The sequence below is a fragment of the Balaenoptera musculus genome, chromosome 2 (assembly GCF_009873245.2).
Source record: "Balaenoptera musculus isolate JJ_BM4_2016_0621 chromosome 2, mBalMus1.pri.v3, whole genome shotgun sequence".
In the NCBI taxonomy this organism is placed as follows: domain Eukaryota; kingdom Metazoa; phylum Chordata; class Mammalia; order Artiodactyla; family Balaenopteridae; genus Balaenoptera; species Balaenoptera musculus.
Genome location: NC_045786.1, coordinates 10,582,719 through 10,608,361, shown reverse-complemented (window position 1 = coordinate 10,608,361; position 25,643 = coordinate 10,582,719). Strand labels below are relative to the sequence as shown.

The following is a 25,643-nucleotide window of genomic DNA, read 5'->3' as shown; positions in this document are numbered from 1 at the left end:
AAAGTTATATACTATTGCTTTCTTTGTGAGTTTACCCTTTGTGTGATAGATCTTGCAAATTGGTGGCACCAATTTCATGAGATTTGAGGGGTAATAAAAGGTCTGTTGATTTTTATCTTTATCCACCTTAGTGCGAGTTTCAAATCCTTTGTTATTTATTTATTTTTATGAAGGTACAATTTACATAGAGTGAAATGCATTAATATTAATTGTACAGTGCAGTGTGTTTGACAGATGCATACACCCATGTAATCTATGCCTTTATCAAGATTTAGAAGTTTCCATTCTCCCCAGAGAGTTCTCTCTTGCCCTTTCCCAGTCAATCCCCACACCTCCCTCTCAGATTTCTATCACTGTAGATTAGTTATGTCTGTTCTAGAACTCCATATAAATGGAATCATGCAATGTGTTCTCTTTTGTATCTGGCTTCTTTAATATATACTGTATAATCTTTGAGATTCATGTTGGCTGTGTGAATCAACACTTTTCCCCTTCTATTTCTGAGTGGTATTTCATTGTAAGAATATTATTATAATTTGTTTATTCATTTTCCTGTTGGATGGATATTTGTGTTGTTCTCCGTTTTGATTATTATAAATCAAGTTGCTGTGAACATTCTTTTTTGTTTTTTGACTTGAAAGCATTTTATTAAACATTTTTGGATGTTGCTTCCTACTTTTAAGTATAAAAAAAGCATTTCAATAAAAACAAATACATAATGAAGTCATCTTCCTCTATGTGAAGAAATATGAATGAACTGTGCATTAATATTTAAAGGCAAAGTAGTTCATTGCCAAAACTTTAAATATCTCAAGAGCACAACAAATTCTGAACACACTAAGATCATGTTGCTACTTCAGTATTCTTGGGAATGGTGAGTGATTAGTTGGTCTGTGGTTTAGGATTGGTTTCCGTGCTTGTTTCTTGAGCTTCTTCTACCTCTGAGAGCTTTTCATCATTTTCCAGTGTTTGTTGAAGTTCATGGATGGTGCTGAGAAGAACGTGAAACTGTTTCCTTCTCAATTGCAGCTTATCTTCAATACTTCCTTTAATATGTGAAAGATGCTCTAATTCCTTTCCCACAGCCTGTAGTTCCTTTAATGTCTCACGCCTGTCTGGACGACGCAGAATCACTTTTGCCAATGCATCATATTCTTGGCTATCTTTTCGTATTCGTTTTGCTTGAAGAATTTGCTTTTTGCACGCAGTGATTTTTTCATGTGCTCCAGCAATGCTACCTTCTATTTCTTTGTAAATTTTTTCATAATTTTCCATTTCTCTGAGGTTCATATCATATACCAGCAAACTTTTGCCCATTGAAAATTCACATTGGGACAGTGTGCTCAGCATACATTGGTACTGGCTGTATCCCTCTTCCTGGGATCCAGAGTTGTACCATTTAATGAAACTTTTCGCTGGCAGATTAATTTTCCCATCATCTCCAGTGCCATCTCCATCAGTGAGGAGACGCTTCCGTATGACTTTGTTATCAGTCACAGCTCCCACGGCGTGCGTGGTGGCAACGGCCGCTGCGAACATTCTTATACAAGTTTTTTTTGCGATCAAATGTTTTTCTTTTACCTACAAATAGAATTGCTTGGTCACAGGGCAGATGTATTTTTAACTTTCATAAGATGCTGCCAGACCATTTTCCAAAGTGGTTGTACAGTTTGAAATTCCCATTTTATATTCCCATTAGCAATGTATGGGAATTCCCCTTGCTCTAAATCCACTCCACATTTGGTATTGTCAGTCTCTTTAATTTTAACAGTTTTAGAAGGTATCTTTTTATAACTTTAATCTTCTCAATCTTTCTGTGAGATTAGAGTTTTAAACTGTTCTGTACTGTAAAAGCAATATATTTTACAGAGTTTGGAAAAGACTGAAGATTTTAAGTAATAATGTAAAAATTACCTATAAGTCCGTAATTTAGTTTTCTAAACATTTAGTATAAAATTATTTTCATATATATAAATTATAATCTTATACTCTTTTGTCATTAAATAAGCCCCCAAACCTTGAATTTTATGACATAATATTATTACACTATAGGGTATATTATAATTCATTTTACCATTTGTCAACTTTTTGGGATGTGGATTGCCCCTACTTTTGTCCCGATATAAATAATACTGTGTGTGAAACATTCTTTTTCTTTTTTTTTTTTTTTTACATTTTTAAAAACATCTTTATTGGAGTATACTTGCTTTACAATGTTGTGTTAGTTTCCGCTGTATAACAAAGTGAATCAGCTATATGTATACATATAACCCCATATCCCTTTCCTCTTGCGTCTCCCTCCCACCCTCCCTATCCCACCTCTCTAGGTGGTCACAAAGCACCGCGCTGATCTCCCTGTGCTGTGTAGCTGCTTCCCACTAGCTATCTGTTTTACGTTTGGTAGTGTATGTATGTCAGTGCTACTCTCACTTCGTCTCAGCTTACCCTTCCCCCTCCCCGTGTCCTCAAGGCCATTCTCTATGTCTGCATCTTTATTCCTGTCCTGCCCCTAGGTTCATCAGAACCTTTTTTTTTTTTTTTAGATTCCATATATATGTGTTAGCATATGGTATTTGTTTTTCTCTTTCTGACTTACTTCACTCTGTATGATAGACTCTAGTTCCATCCACCTCACTACAAATAACTCAGTTTCGTTTCTTTTTATGGCTAATATTCCATTGTATGTATGTGCCACATCTTTATCCATTCATCTGTCAATAGACACTTAGGTTGCTTCCATGTCCTGGCTATTGTAAATAGAGCTGCAATGAACATTGTGGTACATGACTCTTTTTGAATTATGGTTTTCTCAGGGTATATGCCCAGTAATGGGATTGCTGGGTCATATGGTAGTTCTGTTTTTAGTTTTTTAAGGAACCTCCATACTGTTCTCCATAGTGACTGTATCAATTTACATTCCCACCAACAGTGCAAGAGGGTTCCCTTTTCTCCACACCCTCTCCAGCATTTATTGTTTGTAGATTTTTTGAAGATGGCCATTCTGACTGGTGTGAGGTGATACCTCATTGTAGTTTTGATTTGTATTTCTCTAATGATTGGTGATGTTGAGCATCCTTTCATGTGTTTGTTGGCAATCTGTATATCTTCTTTGGAGAAATGTCTATTTAGGTCTTCTGCCCATTTTTGGATTTGAAACATTCTTATAACTAAATCTTGTGTGTGATTCAGATTACTTCCTTGGGGCAACTTCCTGCCAGATCACAGTGTTGTCTCATTGTCTCATTTCCAGTCTTTATAGCTCATTGTATTTAACAGAAATTCCAGAATAATGTAAAATCCCACGGTTGCTATCAGGTGTCCTTATCGTTTGCCTGCTTAAGAAGAATTCCTTCCTCACCACTAAGACTTGGCAGCTTATTTATGGTAGATGTTCTTTCTGTTAGGAAGTGATGCTCGTGAATGTTGCTTTCCACATTAATTTCAGTTGTGATAAATGTTCCACTCATGGAGGCACTCTGTGCCATGAGCACAGAACGTGGAAACTTACCCAGTTTGGGTAGTTCTGTGAAACTCCTGTGTCTACCGCCTGGTGTGTTACAGTGAAGGCACTTAAAAAACCCTATATTGTGTGAAAAGTCAGTGAAAGTAAGACCTGAGGAATGAGTTGATGTGAGCCAACTGAGGGTTAGGGAGGGCGGTGGAAACAGGCAAGGGTGAGAGAACAGGATGCACTCTGACAGCGCTAAGGTGGGGAGCAGATGCATCTTAGAGCTGAAAAGTGGCCGGGTTGGCTGAAGCATAGTGAGCGCAGGGGACAGGGGTACTGGACGGGGCTGAAGGGGAAGCAGGGCCACGAGGTCCAGGCCTCTCACCTGGTTCAGGATTTTGACTGTTACAGCTTGCAAGAATGTGATAACAATGACTGATATTAAGTGTCCTTTTTTTCACTTTTTCATGCTTTTTCACCTTAAATTTCACCCTGGCAGATACTGGCATTGCGAATTTTTTTTTTTACATGATAAATTTTTGTTTATTCCCTTTTTCTCTGGACTTTTTCCATTTTTTTCTTCCTCTCTATCTTCACTATCTTGCTTTCTTCCCCCATAAATATAAATGCTTACTACATGCCAGACCCTGGAGATGATTTTTGAATACCTCTCCTTTTGAAGCTTGTGGTTAAGTCTTTTGTAGACAGACTCTAATTTGGTTGTGTTTCATCATTTTTTACCTATTCTGAGTATCTGCCTATCTCCCTCCATTCACCCCTTCTCTTCTTTCTTCTTCCCTTCCTTTTTTGGCATTTAGGATTTTTAGTTGGTTATTACTTAAATAATAAATGAATACATTGTTGTACAAAATTAACACATAAAGAAAAATATAAAAGCAGTAATGAAAGGTATGTTTCCTCTCACTTCTACTTCTCTTCCCAGAAAATATGTACCGTCCATCAAGGGTTTGATCCATGCATGTACACTCATACCATGCCTTTCACTAACATAGGTTTTTTATTTAAAAATTATTTCTAAGAAGTCCCTGGAACTCTTTCTCTGCCTGTACGTATGTATCTTTCTCATTTTTTAAATGGCTGCATAATAGCATGGCATATGGATGAACCATAATTTGTATATTGTCTGTTACTGATGGATATTCCAATTGTTCCAACTTTTTCACTAGGTATTATACCAATAGTTCTTTGATAAACATTCTTGTGCATATATTTTTGTGCAAACATGCAAGTAATCCTTAAGGATAAACCCCCTAGGTGTGGAGTTGTGGGTATAATCAAGTATAGGCACTTAAAATTTTGATAGATACTTCAAAACTGCTTAATCAAAGGCTTCATCAATTTATATTTCTATCAGCATGAAAGTGCCCATTTTCTAGCATTCTAAACAGTAATTGATATTGTCAATGTTTTTAAGTTTTTGAATCTAATTGATTAAAAATGATATATTTTAAATTTACATTTCCCAGTTACTTGTGAGAGTGAGTACTTTTTTCTCATTTTTATTTCAATTTGTATTTCTGCTTTGAATTTCCTGTTCACAGCAGGACTGATTTTCCATTTCACATGTGTCTTTATATTTCAGTGGAGGTTAGTAAAGGTTGCTTCAGGAGCTGCTATCCAATGCTATTTTAAATGACAGCTTTAAAAGTTGGATTTTTGAAAGTGATAGGGGCAAGGTTGAGTGATAACCATTATGTAATGTCAATTCTGTCGATTTCCCTGGGCAAGTTTTTTAGCGTCTTTAAACCTCAGCCTCCTCATTTAGAAAGTGGGGATAATAATAGTACCTACTATTTGTCATGAGAGTTAAATGTTTTTGTGAGGATTAATTAATACAAAGTGCCTAGGATAATGGCTGGCACAAAAATTCGACTGTCTTCATTTGTTACATAATGTTGTCACTGTTGTTACTTATTACCACTTTTATTATCAACATTTTGTTAAAGTCAGAGGTGTCTTTGGGAAAAATGCCACTGAATGAGCAAATTAGCAATACTAGGTATAATTTCAGGTCTCTGTTTTACCCAGTACAGTGGTTCTGGATTTACTCCCTTTCCCCTGAGTTGGCTTTTTCATTCCCAGAATTTATGCATTTATACTTCCTTCATGGTCTTAAAGATGTGGTCAAAAAAGAAACAAAGAGAAAACCATAGTAAGTGGAGTATATTCATGGGGGCGGAAGGAAGCTGCTCTTCTGGACCTTGAAATCATACCTACACAGCATGTCGTGAAACCTGTCACATGATGAAAGCTGGATTTCAGAGGCACCTTCCTTATTATACAAACTTCTGCTTCAAAGACAGAAAGAATAAAGGGAAGCAAACCTACTCGCTTAGCTTGCCCTCAACAAAGGCTTAGGGGATTTTCTGAGGCACAGATGTGTGTAGTTATGGTTAGATAGACTGACTCTTAATGGAATTTAAATGCGCAACTGGGAAGAAAAGACTTTTTTGAAATATGAGTTTCTTCTTTAAAAAATCTTCAACAGAAGATGAGGATGATGGGGTCCTTCTTATTCCTAAAAGGAACCTCTGCATTCCAGTTTCTGATTGAATGTAGATACCTTGGTTTGCTTCCATATAGGAACAGTCTCTGAGGAAACGGTCATAGACAGTGAGGTTTGGGGGCACCAGGAGACCCACTGTGCTGATAGCCTTGCTCTTAACTTTCAGAGTTCAAGGTCTTTGCCTTTAGGTTTTAAGTGTTGGCCATCTACTTTGTCTTCCAAGTCCTACCTGGAGGAGCAACCGTTAAACTACGATTAATCACTAACACCCTAATTGGCATTTATTATATCCCTTTTATTTAAAGAAGGTGGGTAAGATTAAGGCATGGAAGAAATTAGAAGTTGGGGATTAGGAGAAATAAGGGAATTCCTTTGAAATGTATGCCTAACTTGAAGAGGGCAGGCCTGGATGAGATGACAGAATTGATTGAAGTGATGGAGATGAAGGCAAGAGTGAATACAGAGGCAGGTGTCTGTGAGGAAGCTGAGAGGACAGTGACCCCACCCATGCCTGAGTCCGCTCTGCCTCCCCGCATTTCACCCCCTGGGCCAAGAGTTGATCACACGTTGACAGTTTCTTCTATTTCCCTCCTCTCTCCTTCTCCCTCCTACCTCCTCTTATTAAGATTTTGACATTTAACTTATCCTCTAAGTTGAAGAGGAGCCCATGGATTAAAAGTGAAGGATTTTCTCTCCACTTGAATGTGCATCAGCATGCATTACCTTCTCACTCATTTACTCAGGGAAGCAGTTGGTCAACAAAATTTGGAGGGGGTTCTGGAAAATACCAAAAGTAAAACCAGGAATATTTCATAAAATCCACTTTTATTTCTAGCCTATAGATGTAGATTTTAGATAGTTTGACTACAAAATAGGCAATTGATTACCACTAACCAGGATGGGAACCATGAAGAGAAAAGCAGATTGCAAAATGGAAAAATTTAGTTTTTGAAATCTTGAGTTTGAGGTGCCTATGGGTCATTCAGGTAGAACTGTCTTATAGCCAACTGAAAATATGGCTCTGGAGCTCCAGAAAGAGGCTTAGGCTGAAGATACAGATTTGGAGTCATTACTTTAAAAAGCTTCAAATATTGATTATTTATAGAAAACTGCTTTAGTAATAGTTCATCTTTCAATGAGGTTAGACGCAATTGCTTTTTTAAAAATCTACTACATTGTAAAACTTTTTTCTAAATTTTGGTTTTATAACATTGTTTTAACTTTTCAGTGATTCTCTACTGTCAAATTTCTGCTTGTACTTAATTATTTCTCTTGTATCTTTTTGATTTGATAGTCTAATTCTAATGCATTTGTATAATGTATTTTAGAGCAAAGAATAACTAAGTAGGATCCAACAAAGAGAAGAGAAAAGACTAATTAAAATAACCCTCAGTTAGTGTGACCTTTTTGTATTCTATATTAAAGGGTTAGCATCTATTTGTAATTAAAACATGAATTTATTATTTGAAAATCTTTCCTGAACCATGTTCATAATATAAAATATAAAACTCTAAAATACCAAGATAATTATTAATTGCAAATATGTTATGACTTGCTAATGAACATTAAGACTAACTGAAGTAGCAGAATTTAGTGAAACAAATGGTTAGAATTGACAATCACAATGTAAACAGGATGTTAATTAATATATGACTCCCATTTTTTCCACTTTGTCTTTTGCTAAACAAGTTTAAGAGTGATACACTCCATGTGGACTGAATTTCATAATACCCATTTAACAGATCTTCTTAATGCACCCAAGTTTGACAAAAATCAGAATCCAATTTACTCCATCTAATCTAGAAATATTTATACTATTTTAGAGATTGAGTTTCGAATTCCTGTTTCCATCATCTTTGCATCTAAGTAGCAGTCATATTCCCACAACCCTTTATAATCTACCTTTGTTTTTGCCTGTCAGATATAATACTGCTATTTTAAATTTCTGAACCGCTTACTCTTCTTGCAAGTAGGGGGCATCTCTTACACCGCATTAAATCATCTATTTGTTTATCCACCAAAATGCTCATCATGTTTCTTTGTACATTTGTAAATGTCTTATCTGAATGGAACTTTTTGTTAGACTATCTCCAAATATCAGACACAGTATGAAATGTCTCTTCATTTTACACTCTGTCTAGTCATTCCATGCACTTCCAAACATGCTATAGAAGATAGACAAAGTGTTAAAGACAAGCTTAACAGTTCTAAGCAATCTTGTTTCTGTTCTCATATTTTTCTCCCCCATTTAAGAAGCCTGAGGAGAGTTGATGTTGTCCAGCTAACATGTAGTGGGCCCTATTGCCTATGTGTGAGCAGTAGTATTTTAAAGTAGTCACCTTACAGATCACAGTGTTCAACATACCAAATTAAAAAAAAATTCTGAGATTAGAAGGTTCAAATGATGAAGAAAGATTGCTTAGATTTGTTGCTACTTAGCAATCAGGTGAAACTGAGCAAAAAATGTTGTCTCTTGAATTTCTCTGGGTATAAAATATACTACTTAGCAATCAGGTGAAACTGAGCAAAAAATGTCGTCTCTTGAATTTCTCTGGGTATAAAATATACTTAAGTTTAAAAAAATGATTGGTGTCAGACTAGATGATATTTGAGTTTACCTCAGTGTAAAATTAATATCAAATTTTAAAGTACTTAATATTTTATGTTTTAATTATTATCATTCCATTCCATTTTCATGAGGGGAATTTGTTTTTTTCAGTGATCTACTTTTTATTTGAAAATATATCCATTACTCTCAGTAGCTTTTAATCAATAATAGAAGACTGAGCAAATGATGTATTTTGTTTTAATAATTTCATGCCACTTTACTTAAGTAATCCTTCTCAAGGCAAGATTCTTTTTGTAATATTTTAGTCTGTACCATTCACTTCTGTGTGCTTTTTTGACACTTAAGAGAATTCATCTCCATTTTGTGAAGTATGAATTACTCTATTTTTTAGTATTGAAAAAAAAGGGAATAGGAGGTTGCAAATAAATTATAGAGAAGTAGCAGCTATTTTTGCGAAGAGGCTGTGGGAAAAATGAGGACAAATCAGGACATGATCGTCTGCATTTTGGGAATGCATTCCAGTGGCATCTTGCTGGGGAGGCTGAGTGGGGGAATGACAAAGTCTAATAGGAAGTGCTTTGGCATTTAAGTTGCTTTGGTCATAAGCACAGACGGGTGACCCTGGCTGAGTAAAGATGATCCAAAATGTTCCTTGTCATGCATCCTAGTTATTCTGCATCTCTGCAACGGCAGTGAGAGTCAACCACTTTGAGTCATAAAATCAGGCACTGAACTCCTAAAAGATGAGACACTTCTAGGTGTCCACATCATCTGAAACAAAGCAAAGGGGGAACAAGGCAAAGCATCTCACGAAATCCTGCAAAGCAACCAGGAGGCGTTTCTGCCCAGCAATGCATGGTGAACCATAACTAACAATGAATGACTGGTTGTTTTTTATTTCACATATATAAAGTATCATTGACTTTTTTCTTTATTTAGTGTGCTGTACTGTTTTAAAGAATATGAAACTATGTATACGTTACTCTGAATTTTATTTTTGGATAAACTTATTTTTCTAAAAGGTCTTGAACAACACCATTGCAAATTACCATATCATACAAAAATGAGCTTTCTTATGAAGTCTTAGAAATTTAAAAGAATTCCTAATTAAGGCCATGTGACAATTTGTTTCAATGTTTTACATAAAACTGTCAGGAATTTTAAATCGACAGGCAACTTTTTTAAAAAATTATTAATTAATTAATTATTTTATTTTATTTGTTTTGGCTGAGTTGGGTCTTTGTTGCCGCATGCGGTCTTTCTCTAGTTACGGCTTGCGGAGGCTACTCTTTGTTGCGGTGCGCGGGCTTCTCATTGCGGTAGCTTCTCCTGTTGCGGAGCACGGGCTCTAGGCGCGCGGGCTTCAGTAGTTGTGGTGCACGGGCTTTGTTGCTCCGTGACATGTGGGATTTTCCCGGACCAGGGCTTGAACCCATGTCCCCTGCATGGGCAGGCGGATTCTTAACCACTGCGCCACCAGGGAAGCCCTAAATTGACTAGTAACTTTAAAAACTAATATCTGAACCAAATTCCTTAGTTGTAGTTTATTTTTAAATACTCTAATAATGCTACATATTTTTTTATTGTAGTATTACATTCAGTTCTGTTCCTTTGAGTAAGAAGGTGACTGAGGGACAGATTGGATGTACAGAGGAAATCGCCGTGACTTGGGACCAGCAGTGGTGGATGACGGGACCTTGTTCTGTTACTCGTTGGCTGAGTGAGCTTAGATATGTTGACACCACCTCATCTATCTGCCCATGAAAGATTGTCCATGTCCACTGACTGAGAGCCTGCTCTGTGCCGGGCAGCGTGATTACTGATCTTTACAACAGTACTTCATGGTGGGCATTATTACACCCATTTTATAAATGAAGAAAGTGAAGCTCAGAAGGTCAAGCAACTTGCCCAGGGTCACACTGCTAGTGATCCGCCAATGCTGAGATTCTGAACTGTCTGCATATAAAGCCCATGTGTTCATTCCACGAATTTATAATTCTCTGAGTTACTTATACTTCACTTTGGGAATCTCTATCCCGACCATATTCTACTTTTTTACACCTTTTTTACTGCTGAGAATTCTTCTGAAAACCTGTTACTGATTTTTAACTAACCACATTTTGAGCAATTGTTCCTTTACACATTTTTCTAAATCTGATTGGTTTTTCAGTGTTTCATCACAGATCTTCTCAAGACAAACTGATTTCATGTCATCCGTCAAGCTGGATGAGTCTGTTCTCATCCCTTTATATGATTGTAAATAAAATTACTGAAAATGGTGTCCTCTTACCTCTCAGTGACAGGATTCTTCTCAGGGCATCTTGCCGCCAATATATCGTTGTGTGATTATTTCATCAGGTGGTTGTTGGGTTTCATTTGTAATCTCCCTGTCCATGGTTTTCTCTACAGAAATAGAATAATTAAAAGAAAAAGTGCAGCTCGTGAGAATGTTCTCCTGCCAGAACGGCAAATTCTTTTTGTAAATGATGTAGAGTTACAGAGTCCTGGTTTTTCATCCAAACCACTGCTAGTTCGTTCTTTTCAGAATCTGATTCTCTTGCTTTCTTATATTTTCATCGTACATGCTGAGATCCAGCTGTATAAAAATGTCTTCAGGCTCAAAGTTTCCTTTTGTAATAGAAAGAAACTTTAATTGCTGCAAGGCTGAAGATATCAGCTGTATTCAAAAATAGCTACACTGTTTTAGCAAGATATACATTACTTTCCCCAGTGGTGAAAAATGTTTAAAAAATATAAATGAAGTAGTTAGTCCCTATAGGATCAAGGAAATAATGACAAACTATTTAAATTATTTTTAGAAGTTCAGACTTTAGCATTCTTATCATCTTTTTACTTCCAGTAAGTTAGCTTCCTTTGGGTGCTTACATCCTAGGCAAATCCTAGGCAAATTCTGTGACAAGCTGTGCTTCATCTTATGCCTCTGTACTTTACATCTGGAGCTTGTGGAATTTAGATATTGACTTTGACATAATTTTATAAAATTGGTGTAGTAAGATTAGCCCTTCTCTTTTGTCTACAGGTTTGATATCTGGCTGCTGTAAACCCTCATAAGTCAGTTCTGAAGGTTTAAGAACTGGGGAAAGCGGGATGGAGTGGAGTGAGGTAGAATCTGCTTTCCTCTTTTGTAAACTCTGGAATGATATTTATTAGGCTGTATGGAGTCTAAGCCAGAGAATTAGGGTCAGTAGCTCCCCCAGGTTTATATTCACCTATAAGTGTCATACATACATTGTTTGATCATTTTATGCATGTTGTCAGTAGTGAATAAAATTTATTAAGTAGATATTAGTTAGGAAGGGCTTTGTTTAGAATTCTTTGTGTATTGTGATACCTAATGGTGGAATTTTCTAATAGTTGAGTTGACACATCTTAGATGATCTTTCTTTAATTTTATTTATTTAATTATTAAAATGTATGTTACACAGCAGTATATGACTACATCTCCAAAGAAATTAAAGTATTTCCAGATAAGTTGATCTATCCTCAAATCTACTTCTCCAGGAAATAAAATACATTGTTATCAGTTTGGTATATATCCTCCAGACCTGGATTTGATATATTTTATATATATACACACACACACACACACACACACACACACACACATAGAAAACGTACAGTGTTGCTTTGTATGTATGTGTTTTATATAAATAGTACCATACTTTGTATTGTTGATCATTTTTCAAGAAAGTTTTTCAAGGGTTTTCCAGTTAGCAGCTCTGGTTAAAAAGAGTTCCATACCACCATTTCTATCTCAGGCAAAACTGTGAAGGAGATGAAATTTTTTTCTTGGCCTCTATTATTTTGTGCATTATCTTTTTCGTCCATCTTTGTTTTTCAATCCCTCCTCTCTCCTTTCTCATCCTATCACTTAGACCTTAAGGAAAGGATTCCTATCCTTCACTTTGAACGTAAGTCAGTGTATTACTTACAACACGTATATTAATTGTTAGCACCAAGTACAAAATAGAATGCTTTGTTCCAGTTAGAAGAACTTCCAGTACCAATAAGACAATGTGGACCTGTTTTAGGGAGCATGAGATTTCTTCTTTGTCCCTGAAGTCCCACCTATTAGGTACCTGCTCATTCTGTGAGGCCATGAAGCCAACTCAGCCCAAGCATATTTTGAAAGAAAAAGCACAAATTTTGAACAGGGCTTGCATTTGATTATGGAACCATTTGTCGGAGTTCCAGTTTATAATTTGAAATCATGGGGCTCCTCTACTCAACCAGGAGGAAGGCAATGAAGTAGTAAGAGTTCAGCATGTCCAGACGAAAAGGAGACAGATTATTTGCTCTGAGAGTATGTAACAGCATGCACCACTACAACTGTTTTTATGTGGTAGTGATGGTTGTAACACAGCTAAGAGCCCAGTGGCCCTAAACAAAGAACTTCTGTGTTCCCTTCCACCAGGCTGTTGCTCCTCTGGGGTCATTTTGGATCCCAGACTTTAAAAAAATGTTCACTGCTACTTACATATACCTCTGTGTTTTTCAAATTCATGATCCTGCTGCTGTTTTCTACCTTAAGGAATGCATACCTACTTATTACGTATCAGGCAAGATGCCAGCCATTTTAATATACTTTATATTTTATCAAAGATGTCGGATTTAATAAGGCAAAGATGAGGATACCCATTTTACAGGTGAGGCCATTGAAGTTCAAGGTCACCTAACTAAAGTGGTTGCTTCATAATTCAAACTGAGATGACGTTAACTGCAAAGTCTGTCTTTTCCATTAAGCCTTGCAGCTTCTTTTTATATCCCTTGTTTTCAAACAATATTGCATAGACTTTTTTTATAGGCAGTCTTGCATTATATTTTAGACTCACTCTAAATTAGTGTCATTTTGGAGAAAGTTTAAAAACTAAACTATGGAGTATTCATAATTAGGTATGAATGTAATTTGCCGTGTTGGAAATTCTGCCAGCCAAAACCCATTTAAAGTCTTGCTGATAGAAGTTTTCTTTTCACTAAGAGCATCTGCTAGCTAAAATAATGACCAAAAGGGAGAAGCCACTCGAATAATCAAGTCTGTTCACTGACTAAACTTGTTTCTCTGTTCCCAAATTCTTAGATTAATGAAGATCCTGAGTTGTTTTGAGGGATTCCACAAAGTATTCCTCTGTGTCTAGCAATGTCCTCCCAGTGTTTTCAAGAGGAATTAGAATTTTCTTTCCTTGGCTGTCCAGTTATCTGACACTTTTTTTCTTTTTAATGTAATGGACTTGTGGTTTAGCATTTCACTGTCTTTTTGTGGTTGCAAAATTAATTGAACTACTTAAAAGTATTTCCCTGTTAAGATACCATATTTACACCAGGTATAATTTGTGTATACATTTTACATTGCATTGAGTGAAAACACGGGTGTTCTAGAACGACCTGTTTTTGTCTTTGTATTCTTAACCGATATGTTTACTCTATATTGATATTTGAACTCATCAAAGCAAAATTTATTATTCTAAATAAGATTGATAGTTTGGTCTTTCATTTCTTGTCACAGCTCTAAGCATTTTGCTTTGGGAAGAGAATGCTATTTTGAGTCTAACAAAATATCTTAAGATTATTGAATATATTTATGCTTAGCAAACTTTAAATAATCAGGAAGCTTATTTGAAAATCAACTTATTCTTTTGAATTTTGAGTTAATAATTTAGGCATTTCATAAGGTGAGATACCTCTGTTTTTAAATGTGATTTATGTTATTTAAATAGTGAAGCTCTGTTACTGAGTTTTGGGAACGATGTTTTGACATGATGCAAGATGTACCACTGAGATGCTAAGACCTTGTACGTATTTTTGTTTCATCCACTGAAACCATTGCTCAGGTATTTGTGAAATGGCTTAGGGATAGCATTCAGAAATGCATTTGTGGAAGTCTCACCTCACACTAGTCAGAATGGCCATCATCAGAAAGTCTACAAGGAACAAATGCTGGAGAGGGTGTGGAGAAAAGGGAATCTTCCTACACTGTTGGTGGGAGTATAAATTGATGCAGCCACTATGGAAAACAGTATCGAGGTTCCTTAAACTAAACATAGAGCTACCACGTGATCCAGCAATCCCACTCCTGGGCGTGTATCCAGAAAAGAAACTAATTCAAAAAGATATATGCACCCCAATGTTTATAGGAGCGCTATTTACAATAGCCAAGACATGGAAACAACCCAAGTGCCCGTCAACAGACAATTGGTTTAAGAAGATGTAGTATATATACAATGGAATATTACTCGACCATAAAAAAGAATGAAATGTTGCCATTTGCAGCAACATGGATGGACCTAGAGAATATCATACTAAGTGGTGTAAGTCATAGAAAGACAAATATATGATATTACTTATATGTGGAATCTAAAAAATAATACAAATGAATCTATATACAAAACAGACTCACAGATAGAAAACAAACTTATGGTTACCAAAGGGAGAAAGGGAGGAGGGGGAGAGATAAATTAGGAGTATGGAGTTAACAGGTACATACTACTATACATAAAATAGATAAGCAACCAGGATTTACTATGTAACAGGGAACTATAGTTACTATCTTGTAATAACCTGTAATGGAAAATCTGAAAATATATGTAACTGAATCACTTTGCTGTACACCTGAAACTAACAATATTGTAAATCACCTACACTTCAATTAAAAAATCAAATTAAAAGAATATCCTTTTGGAAAAAAAAAGAAATGCATTTGTGGCTGATGTTTCAGCAATACAGGCAAGACTTTCTGTGTCTGTGAATTTCTTAGATTGGAAGGATCTTCTAAGTAGTGTTCTCAGTTCAGTGATTTAAATTTTAGACAACAAAATTCCATGAAGCCACTGGCAGTATCATTAAGTCTACCACCACCTTTATAGTCAGTCTTATTGCATGTTGCAGTTAAGTCCACCGGTCTGAAATACAAGCCAATTTCTGGTTATTTCCCCCCACCAAAGAATGTTGTTCTGCTTGAGACGTTGTCACAAGAGCTTAAATTCTTCCATGCCTGGAAATGTCAGTTAACGTTGACATTTTTATTTTTGTTGTTGTTTTTAGAGCATCAGGGCATCGGGCCTTATCCTGTTGGAAACAATCCTTTTTGGGTCTCTGCTTCTCTACTTTCCGGTAAGTAACATATTTTTATAATTGCATTTTAAAAATAGCCATTTTATTTTGCTATATACGTATACTATATACTATACACTATATGTATATATGCTTATATATATTTCTATATCTGTATGCAAGTTTGTATACTTATATCTATATTGTATACAATGTAGATGTAGATATATGGTAGATATATAAACAAGGGCTTTACAGATATTTAAATCCTGGCTCTTACCTATTGGGTGACCTTAGACAAGTTGATTAACATTTCTAAACTAACCTTGGTTTCCTCTCGTAAAATGGAGCTAATTATTCTTTTCTTCCCAAATTTGTGAGAAGTGTTAACTGCTTAAGTGAGCTCACATATGAAAGGCATGCTTGGTATATACATATCAACACTGCTTTCCTTCTTCTTCCCCCTCTACCTGAATCAGAACCATGAGACACACCAAGTAGTTAATGCTGAAAATTTCCAAATGGTTACGTAGACAAATAAGCAGAATAAGTGTGTGTGTGGTACTAGTGGCGTGGATAATCATAACAGACCTTCCTATCACACTAGTTACATATCTGTAACCAGAAGATAAGTATTGATTCTACTAATTCAATTCAACCACTTGTATTCAGCAGTTCTTGTGTGTTAAGCACTTTGCTAATCTGAGAGTACTCTGTAAGTGAGAGAAACTTGCTTTCTCTTCTCAAGAAGGTTACAGCTTAGACGAGGAGATGAGGAAGTACAGGTAATTATAATATAATGTGACAAAAGTTAGGAAGAGTAGAAGAGCAGGATGCTGGGAGGCATTTAGGAGAGACACCTGACCAAGTCTGGGGAATAAAATATCACTTGACCAAGATCTGAAAGATGAATAGATGTTAGAGAAGGAAAAGGTAGGCCTTCCAGGGCACCAAATTGTTTTTGGTTTTCCCCTTACCTCACTAACTGCTCCGTTTCAGCCTTCTTTGCTGATTCTTAATCTTCTTTCCCACTTTTTACTACTTGAGTGTCTCAGGACTAGTCCTTGTAGCTTTTCTTAGTCTACATTCTCCCTTGGGATCTCGTCTAGCCTCAGAAGCTTTAAATGTTGTTGAATTGACAATGACTCCTAAGTTTATATCTCCAGCCTAGACCTTTCCCCCAAGCTCCAAACTCACTTTCAACTGCTTACCTGACAACTCCATTGGAAGGTCCAGTAGAACTCCCTGTCGTGTTCCTAACTGAGATACTGACCTCCCAAAGTCAACCCGTCTCTCTATCTCCATTGACGGCAACTGCATCCTTCTGGTTCCTCAGGCCCAACACCTGGGAGTCATCCTTGACAACTCTCTTTCTCTCACATCCATCAGAAAACCATTCAAAACATAGCAAAGATCCAGCCACTCCCCACCAGTTCACTGTTACTGCCCTAGCCTAAACCACAGTCACCGTCTTCTGAGTTATTGCCACATTCTCTTCCTGGCCTCTATTCCTCCATGCTTACCTGCTACGATCTGTCTGTCTTCAAAATATCAACCAGTTTGAATGCCAAAGTTAGACCATGGCATTCCTCTCCTCAAAACTCAGAAAAGGTTTCTCATTTTACTTACAGTAAAAGCCAAAATCCTTAGGATGGCCTTCAAGGCCTGACATGATTTGGATCCTGCCTCTGCATTACCTCATTTTCTGATCATCTTTCCTGACTCACTGTTTACAAGCGTTCTTAATCTATCCAGGTTTCCTACTTCTTGAATTACATTTTATATTTCTCCTTAAGATAGAAATGTATTTAGGTATAATCATTTTTATTTTTCCATACAATTATCCATATTACTTAAGTTTTCTAATTTACTAGCATAGAGTTATACACAGTAATTAATAATAGAAGCAATATAATAATACAAAGACTGTTTATCATGCCTGGTACTGTTCCTGTATAAATGGCATGTTGTACATTGTAACATTTAATCTTCCTGGTTGAACTACCAGGCAGGTATTTAACCAAAGTCATAGAATCACCGAGTTACAAAGTGAAAGCCTGAAATGACTTCAGTAATCTGAGTAATAATCTTAATAATCGAATATCTGTTCTTGCTGTGCCATCATCTTTTTCCTGAACCTCTGCTATTTTAAAATATATTTTCTACCCAGTAGCCAGAGGGGTATTTTAAAATATCAAATATAACCTCTCACCACTTCTATAGCTTCTCAGTGTTCTTCGAATAAAGATCAAAACCCTTGACATGGTTTATGATGTTACGTAAGTGTGGTCCTTACCCCACCCCTTCCCCCAGCCTCATCCAATACTACTTTTCTCCTCACTTTCTGCGTCTACCTGCCCTGACCCTCTTTCAGTTTTTAAATGAAACAGGATCTCTCTCATGGTAGGTATAATAATGGCTCCCCAGAGATGTCCACAGTCCTAATTCCTGGAACCTGTGAATACGTTACCTTATATGGAAAAGGGAACTTGGCAGATGTGATTAAATTAAGGACTTCAAAATAAGGAGATTATTCTGGATTATCTGAATGGCCCAAGTTTCCTAAGTGAAAAAGAGAAACAGAAAAGAGAGTCTCAAAGAGACAGCATCATGAAAAATATTGGACTGGCTACTGCTGGCTTTGAAGATGGAGGAAGGGGCCACAAGCCAAGGAATGCAGGCACCTCTAGGAGCTGGAAATGGCGAGGGAACAGACTCTCCCCTTGATTTTAGTTCCATAAGACCCATCTTGGACTTCTTACTTCCAGAACTGTAAGATAATAAATCTGTGCTATTTTAAGCCACTAAATTTGTGCTATATTACAGCAGCAACAGGAAACTAATGTGCCTCTTCTCATAGGACCTTTTTGCATGCTTTTCCTTCAGTTTTGAAGAATCCTCCTCTCTTCTTTCCCCCCATTCCCATCTCACCAGTTCTTCTGCCTATTAACAACTAGTCATCCTTTAGATTTCTACTTAAATATCACTTTTTCAGGAAAGCTTTCCTTGACCGCAAACTAAGTCAAATTCCTTATAATAACTTCTCATGGAATCCCTTTCTTAACCACACCTATCTCTAAGTGTACATTCAAAAGTGCAATTATTTGATTAGTGTCACTCTCCCACACAGACTCTAGTTCAGTGAGAGCAATGGCCTGTTTCTGTGTGGCTCACTATTGTACCTGCAGCACTTAGCCCAGTACCTGTCACCATAGTTGAAGCACAGTAAATATGCAGTGAATGAATGAATGAGGTTATATTTGGATGCATTTAGAACTGTACCCTAAACTAGTGGCTGTTGTCCTATTGAAATAGCCTCCAAAGAATCTGCTTGATTGTGGAAGACCAAGAATGATAGTCCTATTCATACTACTTTATTTAGTGCCTACAGCTAGGCATTAAAACACTTTTTAATGTTATTTGTAGGTGTTAGCAAATTTGGGTTTATTTTTTACTTATTCAAATCAAGTGGCCATAATAAGGAGCATGGCCTAAAAGCTATAGAATTTTAAAGCCTCTTAAACAGAAGAAGTATTCTAGAAAAGAAGGACGTTTGAAAGAATAGTAAATGTTAGGCTGCTAAATGTTCAAAGCAGTTATTAGAGACCCTTTCATTGACTGGGATCCAATCTTGAAAGCCACCTAATGGACCTATACTTGTGATGATATCAAGTACAAAGAAAAAGAGGAAAGAGAAATGGAAATTTAAGAAGAATAAAAGACAACACTTCTGCTTGACAATCCTATTGTGCCCGGGAGGAAAAAAACAGAACAGAAGACTTACCAAACCAATCCTGTCCAACAGGAACATTAGGATGCCTCATCATGTTGACTTCATGTTTAACTAGCTGTCTAGTTCATCTTGCATAGCACAAATTCTTTCTGCAACTGTTGAAATATTAACGTGTAGCTCTCAATTTCATGCCGCATACCTTGGTTTTTAAATAAGTTAGTGTTCATGCTCTGATGGCAGAAAGGGCCAAATTATTTAATGAAGATTTGGATGTAGCATAAGATACAGGAGGAGAAAAGACATTAAAATATACTATTGATTGAGTATGGAAAGGGAAGTAATTTTATTTTAGGTGAGAGAATGGAAGATGATGTCTCAGAAATTGATAATAAAATCTTTGGCTACATAGGGAATGTTTATGCACATGGGTGTATGTGCATAGAGCATTCTTGACAAGAAGAATAACTTGGTCGTTAGACCAGAGCTTATTGGCTTCCTTGGGTGTTGCAGAGTGAAGTTTATGACTTTGGGCTAGAGTTTTTGCTATAAGGGGGACCTCTATAATAAGTGATAAAGGTGATTAAGTAAACCTAATATAGCCAAATGATCTAATTATTTGATGGTGTAAATGTGACCTATATTTATCTGTTAAATATTAATATCTTACTACTTTCTCTGTTCCTTGGGTAGCCTGTACCAGAATTGCTCATAAAATTTTTACTTGGGGTTGCAGTTTTTTTAAACAGTGTTCTTGAGTAAAGTAGAATTGTTTTTCGGGCTGGGTAACTCCATGGAAGGACGCTTTGAGGAGATTCACTGTTCTACTGAGTTGTTATGCAGTGAGCCTTTTCTTCTTTTTATGCCACATATTGTTGTACAGATTTGCAAGAATTAAGGTTATTTTTGCCTTTTCCAAGCAATCTTAGACTACAGACGATTTCATAACAATGCTTATATTGGAAAGTCCAAATTAGAGATTATCATCATTGTCTAGATAAGGACAAACCAAAATCTGACTAAATTTAGCATTGTTATAATTGGGTAGCAGAGAACTGAAGCTTTTAAAAATTTTCTTACAGATTCTCAAAAGATACTCATGATATGAAGTCCACACATTTGTGAACAAACGATTAGTCCTCATAATCACCTAAAAAAACTTTCATACAATTTATAAAAGAAAGAAAAAAAGAGCTTTAAAAAAATCAACTAGAGTATAGTTTTCTTGTAAATCACATAAAATGACATATTATGGATTAGTAAAACATATTAAGTAATATGGAGTCTAGAAGTTTATTTCTGGCTTGACCAAACCACCTGTTTCAGCTAATAAAGTAAATTTTTTCCCTTTAATCTTCGTTATCTATTTGATTGATGGATGTGCCTTTCTATACAGCACACCAATACATGTATAAATATGGTACTTATTTTCAGGTTGTTCCCCCCACCCCAGCCCACCCCAAGTCTTATTTAAAAAAGAGCTGCAAAATATTAGTACTGGAGGGGACATCAGACATAACTTAGTCTTGATTCAACCTCTGTTTTGCAAATGAAGGAAGAGAGGCTGAGAGAAATTGCAGCTCCTCCAACTTTCCTCAGCGAGGTGATGAGAAAGTCAGTACTAGACTCAAGTCTGTGGTTTCCTGGTCCAGCACTCTCTTCACCCTAGGACAGTACTTCTGATGGAGGGGATGGATGTGAGATGCAGATGGCATTAAACTGCGTCATCAGGGAGGCTCGTGTTCTACCCCTTCATCAGTCACCTTTCCTCATTAGGCCTCCAAGGAAATAAAAGGCACAGAGGATAAAACAGGGAACCAATCTGAAATAGCTTGAGGTTTGGCACTAAGGAGTTTGATGTAAAACTCCTGTGAGCTCGGATGGACCATGCTGTTGAGCCACGTGAAGTTTCTGATATTCAGTTGTTTTACCTACAAAAATAGAAATTTTGTCTCTCAAACTTAATAAACAGTCCCATTAGACCATGTCAGGTTAGTTTCAGTGCCACAGAACCTCACTCAGTTAAGAGACTGCTTTCTCTATGGTCACCCCAAAGCCTACAACTAAAACTTGGACGTTTTTACTCCAGTGTAGAGCATGTGCAGCCTCCAGAAGCAGAGAAAAAAATGGAAGCATGTTGCTTCCACGCATAGAGCTTAAAGGGCAGGAAATAAAGGAGAGAGAGTTGAAAGTGGGGAGGGAGGGTGAGAATCAGACCATGAGAATATAGTTGAAGTGGCCAAGTTTTTAATCCGTTACTCTTATTTTTTATTTTGATGCTCAAATTAACCCAGAATTGGCCAGTGAGAGTCCCTTCAAGCTGGCTCCTGCCTTCTTTGGATATGATTTTGCCATTCTTTGAGCATTTCCCTCCTTTCTAGTGCAACAGAAAGTACTTTCCCTACCCCAGCCCTGGAATCAGCCTTTTCTCCAAGGAGCTCTGGTCCTTTTTAGGGGGACATGGTAGCAATTCAGTTCTGAGACAGATTCACTTCCACTGTGACAAACGTAGGGCAGAAAGTTCCCGGTTTTACAACTAGGCCAGTGTTACAACTAGGCCAATGTTTCTCAAACCTCAGTTACCTAGGAGATTTTGTAAGGAGATTTCTCCTCAACTCTAAGATTCTATCCTTAAGACTTAAGATTCTATCCTTTAAACTGATCTAGACTACATCTTACTCAGTGCCATTTAGATCCATTTGGCTTGGTACCAGAGCAAAAGAGAAAAAGGAAATCGGAGGGAAAGTTACGACTCATGAGCACAGCAACACTGTCAGAGAAGACAATAACGTGGGGATGGCTGTTTCATGCCGAGATAGCTCAAGGAGTGTGGGGATAGAAGACTCTTAATCCACAAACAGCTAGAGGATTTCAGGAATATTGGCTAAAGTATTGCAATCTAAAGATGTCAGAGAACTAGACCACCTCTTCAGGGGAGTTGGAAGCATGTGACGCCAAGTCACTTTGTTCTCTTCTCTAGTGTAGTTTAGAGGAATAGAAGGAATGGATGTAAATGCCCTGGGGTTCTGTGCAGTTCCACTTCTCCCCTCGTTCCTGTGCTCCTCTCCCGTACCAGCCTCCAGACAGAAGTCTGATCTGATGGGTAGGGGGAATGGTTGTCTACAGGCAAAGGCACGGAGGCTATCCAGCGTGAGTATTCTAGGGTATTTGGTGAAGAGTCTTGGGTCAGCGATGTGTCAGGAAGTAACTAATAATCTTCTTTTAGCTGAATGAGTTTTAATAAACCGAGCCTTAAGGAGTTGAGAACTGGACCCTTAGTTTGTCAGTGAAAAACAGCAGTTTTCATCTTTACTAAAATAAATACCGATTCGACTATATGCCTCTTAAAAATACTTTGTTGTTTTTGTGAAATATAATAATTTGTTGTTTACAAACTAGGACAAAATGGAAAAATACAAGGAAAAGGTAAAAGATAACAAAAAGTTGTTATTATCCAGAAATAATCATTGTATGCATTTGATCATTTTAGACATCTGTATATGCACGTATATAAATTGAAATAGAAAATGGTTGGATGGTGGAAATTGAGATACAGATAAGATTACTCTGAGGTTTTTTTAACAAAAATTTTAATTGTAATCTTTATTATTTTAATTTAAAAAACTGAGGTGAAACAAGTTACTACCAATGTTTAGATAAATGAATCTTCACAACAAGGATTATTGATTCTAAAAGATCTTTCTAAAGTTAAAAAATATTATGAAATGTTTTAAAAGTTGGGTTAATTTTTTTTTCTTAGCTGTATGTTTCAACTTTAGATAGTATCACTTGAATTCAGCTGATAGCTAAGAAAATGAACTCAGTTTGTTTTGCCCCATCCTCCCACTCTTTGAGTTTTGTTAGTTAATAATTTTTGAATTGTTAATGTTTATAATTTGCAATTTTGAAACTATAATTCACATAGTTGTTCAACCTTAGGTCTATATTTAATGTCTTCCACTAATCTTTGTAACCTGACTTCTTCAATCCTCAGTTCTTTATTTTGATTTGTCCCTTGGTTTTCCTGCAGGAGTAATGAGTTCTGTAGTTCTTGAGTTCTTACATGCTTGAGAATCTCCACCCATTGTCCTTAAACATGAAGAATAAATTCCCTGGTTATAAAAAATTCAAGACACACTTCCTATTGCTCAGAATTTGTGTCTTTTTTCTGACTATTTCCAGATCTTGAAATAGCCTGATTTCTCCCTCCAATGGATGACTTGATATTTCTGCCTTGATGCCAATAAGTCATTCTTTAGTCTTGCAATTAAATGATCAAACTAGGAGTTACCTTGAAATTTATCATCGTGTTATTTTTTTTTCTTGGATCATGGTGTTTCTTTTCAGTATATAGATGTAAGGCCACTTTAATTCTTGGAATGGTTTTAAATTATATCTTTAATTTTTTGTTTCTTCTTCAGGAACTTGAATTATGTATACATTGGATTTTCTTTTCCTTCTGTATCTATGTTTCTAGTCATTAGTTTATCTTTGTCCTTTTCTGTTTTGTTTTGTGGTTTTCCCACAAGATTCCATGATCTTCACACTATTCTCAATTGTGTTTGTTCTGCTTGAGTTGATTCCAGTATTCCTTTAACCTCTCTTAAGTTTTTAATTTAATTTAATTTTCATTTTTATATTTCCCCCTTCCCTGGCATTTTTTGGAGTGATTTTATCTCTTTCTGTTTTCCTTTTCTCTTCTTTGATCTCTAGTCTCTTTTTCTTTGAGCTTCTTTATCAGAGAAAATGTTTCCTGTAATTTTTTTGAGGCTATGAGAATTATTTATTTGAACTTTCATCAGTTTTCTTGTGTAATGTCACTTCTGTTATCCATTCTTCGTCTGCCTTTTCCATTCAGTATTTAAACAGAGTCTATGCTGTTTCCTTTCTGATTTTTATTTCTTTTTCATTGGGATAATTCTTTTTTATTGTGGTAAAATACACATAAACTTACCATTTTAATAATTTTTAAATGTACATTTCAGTAACATTAAGTTCATTCACAATGTTGTACAATCATCACTATCTATTTCTATAACTTTTTCATCATCCCAAATTAAAACTGTATCCATTAAATAATAACTTCTCATTCCTTCTTCACCCCCAGCCCTTGGTAAACTCTTTTCCACTTTCTGTCTCTATGAATTTGCCTATTCTTGGTGCTTCACATGAGTAGCATCATAGCACTATTTGTCTTTTTGTGCCTGGCTTATTTAACTAAGCGTAATGTGTTCAGGGTTCATCCAGGTTATGGCATGTGTCATAATTTCATTTCTTTTTATAGCTGAATAATATTCCACTGTATGTATATACCACATTTTGTTTACCATTTGTCAGTTGGTGGACATTTGGGTTGTTTCCACTGTTTTGCCATTACACATAAGCTGCTATGAATATTGGTGTACAAGTATCTGAGTCCCTGCTTTCAGTTTGTTGGGTATAGGAGCAAAATTGCTGGATCCTGTGCTCATTTTCTGTTTACTTTTGAGGAACTGCCAAACCATCTTCCAAAGTGGCTATAGCAATTTACATTCCCACCAGCAATGCACGAATGTTCCAGTTTCTCCACATCACACTTCTTATTTTCTCTTGTTTATTTTTAATAGTCATTTTAATGGGTATGAAGTGGTAGCTCATTGCGGTTTTGATTTGCTGCTTTTCATTTTTGAATGAAGCAGGTTTTTTCCAGCTATTTTATAAAGAATTAGGTGGAGAGCAGCAGGAGGAACAGGTTGAGTGAAGCTGCCTCTTCATTTTGAGACCACACAAAGCCCCGTGGTTAGTCTGTGTTATCATCTGGGGCTGCACCTTCTTCTTTCACCCCACTTTGGCTCTGGCTCTTTTCCTTGGCTAGTGTGCTGCTTAGGTCCACCAACGGGGATGGCTTGTCTCCAAATCTCTCTCCAATCTGGGATGGTGTGGTGTTTCTACAGGAAAATTCCCCAGTTCTCCTTTGGCCCCCTGTGCCCTAAGATTCATTCTCCAATGAACAGATTGCTTCCTGACTGAGCTCAGTGCTTCCTGACTGAGCTCTGGATTAGGAATGTAACAACTCTACGTGTATTTCTTCATTTTGGTGCAACTTTAACTCTTGGGGCTTCTCTTTTCTCCCTTAGTGATTCTCATCTATCCTCATAGCTTAATATACTCTCCGCATGCCAAAAACAAATAAATTTATATCTCCAGCCTAAATCTCTTTCCTGAATTCCAGACGTGTATGTGCACCTACCTATTCAACATCTCTACTTGGATGTCTGGTAGACATCACAAACTTAATACATCCAACACTTAATTCCTTATT

The 25,643-nt window shown here is 36.5% G+C and overlaps 2 protein-coding genes across 2 annotated transcripts in view; one reads left to right on the top strand and one right to left on the bottom strand.

The window, feature by feature from the left end:
- The window catches only part of GPR158 (G protein-coupled receptor 158), a 328,019-nt gene that overhangs the window by 204,253 nt on the left and 98,123 nt on the right, over nt 1–25,643 (top strand). The window contains exon 5 of the mRNA XM_036839951.1: nt 15,604–15,672. Within this exon, the coding sequence (XP_036695846.1) occupies nt 15,604–15,672 (69 nt within the window). The remainder of the gene's footprint in view (nt 1–15,603; nt 15,673–25,643) is intronic.
- On the bottom strand, nt 883–1,539 carry LOC118891099 (THO complex subunit 7 homolog). Its single transcript, XM_036844738.1, has one exon. It carries the CDS (start codon nt 1,537–1,539, stop codon nt 883–885), a length of 657 nt encoding a protein of 218 aa, XP_036700633.1.

Bases quoted from the DNA above. Each gene is read 5' to 3' on its own strand.
- LOC118891099 (XM_036844738.1), bottom strand. From the start codon at position 1,539: ATGTTCGCAGCGGCCGTTGCCACCACGCACGCCGTGGGAGCTGTGACT.